Source organism: Syngnathus scovelli, chromosome 3, assembly GCF_024217435.2.
Source record: "Syngnathus scovelli strain Florida chromosome 3, RoL_Ssco_1.2, whole genome shotgun sequence".
Taxonomy (NCBI): Eukaryota; Metazoa; Chordata; class Actinopteri; order Syngnathiformes; family Syngnathidae; genus Syngnathus; species Syngnathus scovelli.
In genome coordinates, this window is record NC_090849.1 from 13,899,067 (window position 1) to 13,910,443 (window position 11,377).

Sequence of the window (11,377 nt, forward strand, 5' to 3'; positions counted from 1 at the left end):
TTCAAAACACCGGAGAGATAACAAATGATGGGAGCTTGAGCCCATGACATTGTATATTATGTTAATTAAACGTGACGTGAGTGAATCAAAATTGTGTTTGGCGTTTCCCCTCAGTACATCATTACAAATTTAGAGTGATTACAAGCTTTAACAACTTGCTTTTACGAAGCTGACACACCATTTAAAAACAGTAGAGATATAAAACAACTCAAATGCGTCTTTATTCTTTTGCACAAGAATCATACACCACTACATTAACTTATCAGCAAAGCGTTTTTCTACACAGTACGTACATCTATAAAGTCAAAGTCTAATGAAAATGTACACATACAAAAATATGTGCCATGCACCAAATCTAAACATAACATTACCACTTGCATGACAATAAAAGTAACAATGTGTCATTCTCATTTTCAATTAAAATTGTTCTACATGTTATCAGACACATCAGGTGACAACCCCACTTGAACAAGGCACCATTACAATAGTTGGTCATTCAGCATTTTTCCACTCCTGTCCGTCAGTTAACTTTAGAGTAAACACCCCAAATCATAACTTTAGTTTCAAGTATGACCTACAATCAGGCAAATCTATGTGCAAAACACACATAAACAAAATATACGTAACAAGTAATGAGCGGGCTCATCAAACAAATCATTGTTTGAAAGTCTCACTTCAAGATCAGATTCAAGAAAGTCCAGTCTTGTGTGCACATGTCAAGATTTTAGATGCTGGACTGTGTGCTTGGAGCAGGCACTCCAGTGGTCATTCGCTTGAGAAAAATAAAAGTGCTCGTGGATGTCAATGGGAGAATCTATCCTCTACATTGCAATGAGGTGAATGAGGAATGACAACACAGGTTCTGTGAAGGCAGTACTACAACACTGGCACTGCTGTTTGCAGAGCAGAGAGGCGTCGTTCGATACACTGCTTGCCTGGGAAAACAGATAACTCCATTGTAATAACAATATGGCCCAGCATCAATGGCTTACTGAAAAAGAAACATTGCAATGAAGAAAACATATGATCTTGTTTGCACTTACATCGTTCAATACTGTCACTGTCCTTTCCCTCCGTGACGAATCGGGACAAACCCTCCAGAAGCAGAAGAGCTTTATGGTATCGCTGGACTACTTCTATATCACAATGGAACATCTCATCTAAAGCTGCAGATTGTACCTGAAAGCAATTTTAAACACAAGGCTGAAACAGTGATGCAAAATGAGCGGTACATGCTGCACATCATGTGGGAGTGAGAGGGGATCTCACCATCTGCACAGTGTGGCAATAGATGAGCTTCTCTGCTGTGAGTCCATTGAAGCGATCCATTAGCTTCTGCTTGTCCGTCAAAAATGTTTGCAGCCGATCGCTCATGGAGCGACAGCATGCAATACAGCTCTTGTACAACTCATTCAACTTCTTGATTACTAAGTTCAGGAAAAACACAAGATTATTACTTATTATTATTATGAGCAGGCTCAATGACATAGTTTCACATCACTTTATGTTGAACACATGAAGGAAGCTATTGACACAGATATAATGATTGTCACAACACCAAAGGTCATTTCACCTTGTTTGACTGTGGATGAAGGAAGCAGTCGACCTTGCTGAATATTTTCTTTGGCATTATGCAGAGCCGCGGACAAAGACTCTACTGCTTTCATATACAACAGTAACTGTTCTGCACAACTACAAGGAGAACATGACACCAGAAGACATGCTCAGTTAAATGCCAGGAGAACAGTGTATTACGAAAATGGTCAAATAAATGTGCTGACCTCCAGTCTCGACTTAAGAGGCTGATTTGGTCTGTCAACAGACTGTGTTCTAGAAAGGAAACCTCGGGGCTGCTAATGGCATCCAGAACCGGGTCCTTCGAAGAAGCCAATTCCATGATACAGTGCACAAAAGCCAATATGAACTGGAGGTCACCCAGGGCATCTGTATGGACCTGCTGTGGAATAATCAAATGCATAAAGGTTTGTGACTAGAGAAAGTTCAGTTGCATGATCAGTTACCTCGGTGACATAACAACTCGCAGTCAAACAACTTGCTGACCAAATATTCAGCAAAGATATGTATACCTCCATCAATGTATCTTCGGGGAGCTCAGGAGGATGAAAGGCCAAACTGCAGTGCGGAGTAACATCCATAGATTCAGTCTCATTGCTTTTACAGCTTCTTTGATAACGAAGGGGACTGTTGAGCAACAAGGCTGTGGTAATGCAGTTGGGTGAGCCTGCATTAAAAAGTAGACAGCTCAAGCGACAAATAGTTTGTAATTGGAATAAAGTTTTTGTTAACAGATCACTTTACAATACTTGGACAAATGCATTACAATCAAGAGCTAGTATTTTATGTTTAATGGTGACTGAGTTCCAAATATGATATGTAAACAGTGGTAAATTGAGGTAAGGTTTCCTATTGAAATAAATGATAATGGAATAAATCCATTCCAGCTCCAAAACAAAATTATACTTAGCTTTTTATATAGTGTGTGGTTAAAAAAAGATATAATGCCGTATAGAAATAATAAAACACACTATAATAAAGAAATAAAAACAAAAAAGGGGAGAAGGCCTATTAACTCCTCCATTCAAAGAGTCTTTTTCCATAACATGGGAAAATTCTGATTAATTAATTTACTTTAAAATTTTTATAATGTTGTTTTCTTTTGATTCATTAGTTAATTTAGGCATATCAACATGCCAAGACCATTCCTATACTGAAAATAGTACCACAATTTAGGTACTAATTTCTATGAATATTTTGTAGGTAACCCAAACTGTTGCCTACATTATTAGCTCACGATATGAGCCTTTTCAATCATTTCTATTCTGGGCATCTTTGTTTTGATGATTAACCTTGTTGGAGGCCAACCAACTATAGGGAAAATTATACAAATATTTTGGCAAAAAGCCAAATTACATTCACTCATCAATTACCTGTCAGCATCCTTGGGAACATAGTGTCAGGAGGAGTGTTTCCAATAGCAGGAGAACCCAAGGAGAAGACTGCAGTTGGTGAGCTCCCCGATGAAGCACATACTGCGTGGCAGCCAGTAGGTGGTGCTATAAGTTCGAATATGTCAAGTGTAAAGGACAAAACTGCCACACACTAATAAGTAATTCTTGGACATACTATTGTGGTCTGTGCCTGGACTATACTACAACGACAAAAAATTCTGGTTGAATTAAAATTAAGGCAACTACTACCTGCGATATCCATGGTCTTTTCATAGCAGAGGCTTTCATTACTTCTCGGTTCAAGAAGTTGAGCTCCAAATGCAGCTTTAAGCAAAATGCCAGACAGTCTGCCAATGTTCTGTGATCTGGATATTCAATATACACAGAAAGTTAATGAAGCAAACATTTAATGATTTATTAAAATCAAACAATCTCACTCTTCTTACTATTGGCACCACAACAATAGCAACTTGTTCTGACCTTTTAAATTGCCCATTTTTGTTAGAGGATTTATTGCCATGGTTGGTGCGGGAAGCTATTGCAAGAGTTGGACTCTGCGCGTCTGACATGGTCCTGCATGAATTATCCTGCGACAAAAGTTTTCAAAAACAAACAAACAAACAAACAAACAAACAAACAAACAAACAAACAAATAAATACTAGCAGGAAACACAGAACATCCCAGCATAAACTGAATGATTATGTGAGCGAGAGAGACTAACCTTGTTGCTGGGACTCTCCGTCTTGTCAGGGGACTCCATGGGCCATCCAGTTCTTGTACTAATAGGTAGAGTCTGATCTGAAGTCCTTGGGGTACTTCCCACTAAATGACAGAAAATGGGATCCCGCTACAATGCCTATATGCAGTATACTGTTCTGTACATCATGGTCAATTGATCATCTGTTGAGTTTGGCTGTGACACATCGGATTTATTCGTACCACGAGGCGAGGACGGAGGTGCCTGGGCCCCTCTTCTAGTTGGACTTGAGGAGTATGTGACAGGACAGGAATCATTAGACCCGCGTCGTGAGGAACATTCACTCGAGCCAGCATAACAGAGGCGGCCCCTGGAGGATGTATGAAACAGTCACACAGAAAATCATGTGAGTTATGTGTAGAGAGAGATAAGAAATAGAAGTGTCTCTATACCTGGTGGAGTCTTGTGAGCCTGAAGGTTGCAGATTCTGCTCCATTCGCCGGTAGTTATGGATCTGAGTTGGGACTGGAATAGGCTCTGAATGGCTGCGGTCAGACACGGCAGGCTTCCTGTATGGATGAAAACGTGCCAAAATACAGAACAGTAAAATATATAATATAGTACACGACAGAACCAGCCGAGTAAGAATAACTCATTCCGTCTTAGGCTAACAAAACCTATCCCAGACTGTCTTACCCAGGAGGCTTGGAGTGACACTGAAGCAAAGGAGAGCAGGGAGATGTCCTGCCAATTGATTCAAGATCTCTCTCTGTTCTAGGTGGGCTTCTCCTGAGAAGATATCAAAAGTATTTTACCATCCCTCAATGCATCTCAGTGCTGTGAATTATTTCTGTTCTGCATGTTTCATCGTTTAATATGTCCCCAAAATAAAACAAATTAGGGATGGTCGGCCACCCTCTTGTGCCTATTTTATCGGTAACCAAAGGCATACATGTCTGACAGATGTCCATTAAGATGCCATTTCTGTAAATATATGATATTGATTATGCAATGTTAAAGAAAATATAGGTCTTTTATAATCATCCATCTTTTTTTTTTTGAGGGGGGGTACTACTGGTGTCGATACTTGGTATCGGTATTGGTCAAAACTCAAGTAGAGTACTGGTATTGGTCTGAGAGAAGTGGTATTGAACGTCACAAAAATGAATGGCTGAATCAATGTGGCCTACTAACTCTTCACAGTCAATATACATTCCCACAGCAAGTCAGTTGAATATAATATTCCAAACTCACCCAGTGTATATCAGGCAACTTTCAATGGGCGATGCACTGTCCTCCTCACACGTGTACTCACCTGCGATGCAGTGAAATAATACATCACTATGGTAAGTTGTAACTGAATTGTGTGCTATGCGAGTTGGTGCATGAGTGCAATTCTTACCGGGAGACTCAGGATGTACCATAACATAGTCTTCGGGAAAAGACAAACTGTCCCTGCTTCTTCTTCTGGTTAGTTCTTTCGAGTGGAAGACAACGGTGTCTGACACAGGAGAGTTTTTCAATTTGGCCTGATGGCGATATTTCTCTTCATTGGAAAGCTAAGAACAAAGTGATTTAATTGAAAAAACAAATTCTGCAAAATACATGGTAGTTAAATTTTCAAAAGGACATGAGAGACACCCACCTGAGGAGAGGCTGGATGGGATGTGGAGGAGCTGCTAGAAGAGCTCCCTGAGGCAGAACTAGGATAGAAGCACATCGATGTTGGAGAGGCTGTTCAAAAAGAGGGTGCTTGTCTTTAGATTTTGTGAAAACAGTAGTGGATATTATGTACTGAACCAAAGGACATAGCGTACATACATTTTCTAGAGGTTGAGCTAGTCTCCAGGAAAGGATGATAGAAAAACTCATCTGCAAAAGAAAATAGGAAAGGACACGTTTAGCTACGACATATCGCATATAAATTAAGAGATTTGTTTTTGTAACAAATGGCAGTGGGTTTAAAATGAGTATTGTTCAGCCCTTGTAAATAACCATCCTGAAATAAAATAATGATGAAAGACCACAATATTTTAAAAAGGCTGATGTTTACCAAAGCTGATCCTATCCTTGTGGTTTCTCTGAAGAAGTCCCAACAGGAGCTGTCTGAGGTTACTTGAAGTCTCCTTTGGGATGCTGAGGAAAAGACAAAGATTTCCTTTTTATACAAACATAGATGGTGATATACTATGGCATAAATAGTATACATAACAAAACAGAGTTCAGGTGCATAAGACTTATTATTATTATTATTATTATAAGACTAATTTAGAGCTTCTCTATGTGTTGCATTACTATTAAAAAAGAAAGCAAGGCCAGAGGGAATAGGTGAATTCATTGACTAACTCGTCGAACGGTCGCATTCTGTTTATTCAAGGAGTGATGTGTGCCTTTCCAGAGCCTTATTGAGTTACAGTATTTTATGCAACAGTGTGTTCACAATGTGTGCACTTGTGTGTTAAAGGTCACGTTTTTTTTGTTTTTTTTTTTAAACGCGAGCTGTAAAATGTGTCATTTTCTTGCTAATTTATAGTTTCAAGACAAAATCCTAGCTATAGTCTTTGCAGGCTGCGCGTGCGTGCGTGTTTATGCAGGCGGCGCTTTGTGGGTCACATGGAAAATGATAGCAGTGCACTTGCTGGCAGCTCCAAGTAGGTTATATATAGAATGCGCCAAGAAAACAACCAACCTTGCCTTCTAACACAAAGTAAAGTCAAGGATGACATGGCCAAAAAAGCTGAATTTGTGCTCAACGAGACAGCTCTGTAGAGTTCTTTTAAAATATTTTTTAAACACCTCATGCGGTTGTTTTTATGTATGTTTGCATGTACAGTTGATATTGTGTTAGGTCCAAAAGGTGCACCAACCTTGGTACAAGGGTCCTGTTGCATTCATAGAAGAGGCGCAGCTCCTGTGGTGTGTTTGCCTATACAATAATAAAACTGCATTAACAAGACATCATTCAAACACACAAGCACTCAGAATCATGGTCACATGTAAAACTCCATACTTGCTAAATTTCTCAAGAGCCTCTCACTGCAACATTTATCTGTGTTGTGTGTGAATAAAAAGTTTGATTTAAACATTACCATGTGACATGTAGTAGTCGACACATTAAGTACTTATGTATGATAAGTCACTTGAAGAAACTCATGTTTGATGCTGCTTGATAAATAAACATCGCCCCTGTTGTTAGATAGCGTTATCACTGTTTGTAGCTTTGCTGATCTGCCAAAAAGAAACACTTCCCTGGAAAAATAATCTTTATAAACCAGGGAGGTTAGTGTGTGACAATCAAACAAAAAGCCATTGCCGTCCTTCTGATCATAAAAAAAGGGGAAGCAATCCACAAATAGGGTTGTGTAACAACATTTCCTCGAAACTCACAACCACTTGTGCGTGCCCGTCCATGTAAACAAGGGCCATTATGAATATGCATTCAGTTTTTTTCACTTTATACTGGGGACCAAGGTGGGTGCCAGGCAGCTGGCATGTGATATATCACATTTCTGTTTTGAACCATGTTTTGAATTAACAATTACAAGAACATTCTTTCTAGGAACAGTGCGTTGCTCAAACCACATTTATGAGGTGTTTTGCAACAGACTCCAGCAAATGCTGTTTCAAAACATACACAAGAGACTCACATTAACATGCTTGCACAAGCCCACGTCACGTCGAGTATGATTTTTGCTGGTGTTACTCACATGAAATGGTGCCTTCCCAGTTAGGCATTGGTAGATAATGGTGCCTATGCTCCACAGATCAGCTTTGGCATCATAACTGTGGGACATGATAACCTCGGGGGCCTGTGTCAAGAAACACTGAGTATCTCATTGCCATTACAACACTTGGGCACAGGACACAAAGCAAAGGGCCTAACAACTCACCATGTACATGGGTGAGCCACACAGTGTTGCTGCCATAGTGTTTGTCTGAAGATAACGCGCAAAGCCAAAATCAGCTGTGAGAGACCAAGAAAAAAAACATTAAACAAATGCAGCTAGACAGTATGAAGCATTTTCTTCTACTATACATCTCTGTTGAGTTTTTACCTATCTTAACGCTCGTGTTAATGGAACTGGACCTCCTGCCCTTCGGGTGGCAGAGCAAGATGTTCTGGGGTTTCAGGTCTCTGTGCAGGATGCCTTTGCTCTGTAGAACCTTCATGGCCTGAGCAATCTGCTGTAAGAAAACTCGGATTGTATCTTCGCTTAACGTCCCCTTAGCTGTGGGTAAGAGTAAGGAACATTTACATAAATGACCGAGACAGCGGAATGCATTACAATTAAACAGCATTCCATCATGTGTACGGAAAGTCTGGAAATATATTTAGAAGCATTTATAAACGTCCAGTCCAATTGAAGCTCATCAAGCACTTTCTAGATCAAAGACCAAGCTTTTCTAGCACCTTCGAGTACTGATGAATTACCTATTATCAATATACACATATAACACACGCACGCGCACGCACACATATATTTATGTATATACTGGATGTGAAAAGTCTAGACACACACATTATTCAAATGCCAAGTCTGTGGGATAAAAAGAGACCAAGACAATTAATTTCAAAACTTTCCACTAGAGCTGTCAAATTTAAGTGCTTAACTAACAACAAATCAATTATCAAATTAATCAACAACTATTCTAATAATCGAGTTATCGGATGGCAGGAGATGGCAGTGTGACCTGTTCTGAGAAGTGTTCTAGTGACTCAGACTCTTAGAAAGTATCACACACCTGACAATATTCATTTCATAAGTTTGTTTACATATACAACGGCAGATACCAGGATGATTGCAACATTGAGACAGAACTCCGATCATCACATGAACATTACACTTTGTGGAAGAGAATTTGGCAGCAGTGTTTTTCCACCAGAGGACTAGGATAAGTGTGTGACAGATGGGTGAGGTCACATGGGTACTCTGTAAGCAGGCCGCAAATAGCTGGCAATGCCCCCTAGCAGGGACACAAAACAGTCAAGTCTACAAAACAGGAGACGCTGACAGAATTACACTAGCACTTTAAATTAGCGTTCAAACTGACTGGATAAATTTAATAAATGAAAAATCAACTCAGCAGTGTCAATGTACATATATCTTTGAAACCTGATGAAGGGCACCATTTTAGTAAGTAATGTTCATTGGTCATTCGCAGAATTTAAATGTGGTGGAAATCACGTGGCACATGACAAAGCTACGGCATGAATAAGAATCTATAAATAATTAATGGCCAGTTAGGGTTTCTACTCAAATTACCTTATTACAAGGCAAATTTGGGGGTTTAAGTGCAAGGTATGATAGGAGCTGCATGAGGATACTTACATTGAAGGTACTCGGCCAGGTCACCTCCATTGCAATACTGTAAAGACAAGAGATGTTGTAGTAAAATAATGTAATAATGCAGCCATATCAGGTAATGTATTTTCTTTGACCACATTTATACATACCTCCATGACGAGATACACAGAGCCACCTATTTCCTGTGGATGAAAACAAATACAAAAATGATTATTGATTTTACAGCTTTTATTTAGTACTTACACCAACAATTCATTCACCAACAATGCAAGCAGTACAGAGACCACGTTAACAGTTTTGGACCGACAGGTGTCTGAACCCATTAACCCACACACACTCACCCCCTCCCCGTGTCCTGCAAACCCATTACCACTTCTGTTCAGTGACACTGAAAAAGTCACACGTGAGGTGAAATTGTGAGATGGAGCAAAGTGCAAGGGTTACAAGTATAAGGTGTCAGTCTTGCTAACATGGAGGGTAGGTGAAGTGTGTGTGTGTGTGTGTGTGTGTGTGTGTGTGTGTGTGCGTGTGCGTGTGCGTGTGCGCGTGTGCGTGTGCGTGTGCGTGTGTGTGTGTGTGTGTGTGTGGGGGGGGGGGGGGGAGGGGGGAGTACCTTTACTTTGTCATTTGTGACACCAACACAAAGCTAAATGGAAAATCCAGCGAAATTAAACGATGTCTTAAATTAAGTCTTAAATTATTAAACTCGTAGATCAATTTAATACCTGGTGATTGACTTCTTAAAAAGTGTGTTGCAGCCTCACTCGAAGTGTAAAAGCTTAAGACATGCGATTGTGCATCTGGTGCAAGCTGATGCTTTAGAACCCATTGTTTAACTGTCCATCTGCCACAAATAAGAGATTAGGTCACAGCTTTGTGGTTGTCTGGCAGGTGACAGCGAGGCAGGCAGCTATTCATTGACACAAACTACTAAATGCAAATAATAATAACTTCAATAATCCATTATTTTATTTATAACCTTTTCGGAGCTGGGGCTTGCTTTAAATAATATCTATTAGTATTATTAGTATTAAAGTAAAAACGCAGTATTCAACTTCTACATGCCTGAAAGCTTTCAAAAGGAACTAGACAATATACAGTTGTTTGTACAGTGGCTCTCAATATTTCATCAAACTATGATGGCATAAAATGGTAAAAACGTATGTGTTTTTTTAATGTGGAAAATAAAATCAAACCCACCTGATAGTCTAGTAGTCTGACTATATTTTCATCCTTGAGTTCCTGGAGGTAAAAACACCCAAAGACAACATGAAACTGATTAAAAAACAACGACAACGGTTCATTGTCTTGGGTTTGTTATAATCAAGCAGTTGTAGTACAAGTGTGATTTCTAAATGGATATGAAACCAAATGGAATTGTTATTATCACTCTCAGCAAGATTTTCTTCAAAGAACATCGAAGGTGATGTCATTGACACAATAAGCAAGATGATGCACGTTCTTTGGCATCTCCAGATGTTGCTCAGACCTTATATCAATTGTTTTGAGATTCACAGTTCTCTTATTTTGCATTTTAGAAGGCGAAAGAATCTCCGGACACACAATACACTATTCTTAGTTACCTTTAATATTTTGATTTCTTTCCCAAGTAGAGAATGGGATTTAGCCAAGTTTTTCTTATTGATGCACTTGACAGCCACTTCCCACTCATGTTTCTGGACAAACAAAACAACGTATTAGATACGATGTTCAATCAGATAAATGTCGAAACTCACTGACATCAGTTACCTCCTTATGTCGTCCTTTGAACACAACCGCAAAGGCACCGTGACCAATCAGGTCTTTCCTGCTGAACTCAAACTTCCCAACAGTCTCCATGAGGTCCCTTGTGCTTGTCCTATCCAGGCTGGCTTGGGAAGTTGACTTACCGAGGCAAGCACACACGCAGCGCCACAAAACCTTGGCTGGACGCGGTGAATCCCATTTTAAAGTCCAAATGTAGAATCCTCACACAGCGTTAGCATTATTATTGAAGACCATGTCGACGACGAACGAAAAACGTTGCTGTCACTTGACAAAAAAAAAGTTAAAACACGTGCTACAGGATGTAAACAAAGATATGTAACCCGATATTTTTCTTTTAATATTACAAACGATTTCCTCCGAATGATACAGTTGACAAAACTAAAGAGACGTGTTAATAAAGTGAACCGTCAGTATTCAGCCAGATATCATATATTTACTTGTTTGGCGTCCTCCTCACCTTTTATCGCTGTCACTCATGTTACCAATGAGCATGCGCACCAGCAACAGCTGTTTGGCGGAGTTGCCTTCAATGACACCTTGTAAATTAGTGTCTCACTAATATCGACAACTAACTGCTAATTGGTAAGGGCAACTTGATCAAACTATAACAAAAATCAGAATACTGTTAATTATTACC

General features: G+C 39.6%; 1 protein-coding gene across 2 annotated transcripts; it reads right to left on the reverse strand.

Moving 5' to 3' along the window:
• Window positions 1–197: 197 nt before the first annotated feature.
• Window positions 198–11,232, reverse strand: ulk1a (unc-51 like autophagy activating kinase 1a). 2 transcript variants are annotated; one of them, XM_049762535.2, is made up of 27 exons: window positions 10,723–11,232; window positions 10,557–10,649; window positions 10,174–10,215; window positions 9,123–9,155; window positions 8,998–9,034; window positions 7,723–7,896; window positions 7,558–7,631; window positions 7,375–7,476; window positions 6,535–6,593; window positions 5,721–5,803; window positions 5,489–5,539; window positions 5,313–5,401; window positions 5,070–5,226; window positions 4,922–4,982; window positions 4,364–4,456; window positions 4,120–4,236; window positions 3,910–4,037; window positions 3,692–3,792; window positions 3,450–3,556; window positions 3,219–3,334; window positions 2,949–3,074; window positions 2,088–2,242; window positions 1,782–1,954; window positions 1,574–1,692; window positions 1,270–1,427; window positions 1,044–1,179; window positions 198–935 (listed from the first exon to the last, which is right to left on the reverse strand). In XM_049762535.2, exons 1-27 carry the CDS (start codon window positions 10,810–10,812, stop codon window positions 877–879), a joined length of 2,733 nt encoding a protein of 910 aa, XP_049618492.1. In that variant the 5' UTR covers window positions 10,813–11,232; the 3' UTR covers window positions 198–876. The 2 variants fall into 2 exon arrangements, with proteins under 2 accessions (XP_049618492.1, XP_049618491.1); XM_049762534.2 differs by having other exon boundaries at window positions 1,782–1,957; window positions 10,723–11,231.
• Window positions 11,233–11,377: the final 145 nt, after the last annotated feature.

Excerpts from the sequence above, each read along its gene's own strand:
- ulk1a (XM_049762534.2), bottom strand. The coding sequence starts at position 10,812 with ATGGAGACTGTTGGGAAGTTTGAGTTCAGCAGGAAAGACCTGATTGGT. Across the intron at positions 7,897-8,997 it reads CCTGGCCGAGTACCTTCAAT|CTAAGGGGACGTTAAGCGAA; the intron begins GTAAGTATCCTC and ends TCTTACCCACAG. Across the intron at positions 1,428-1,573 it reads TTCATCCACAGTCAAACAAG|TAATCAAGAAGTTGAATGAG; the intron begins GTGAAATGACCT and ends TCCTGAACTTAG.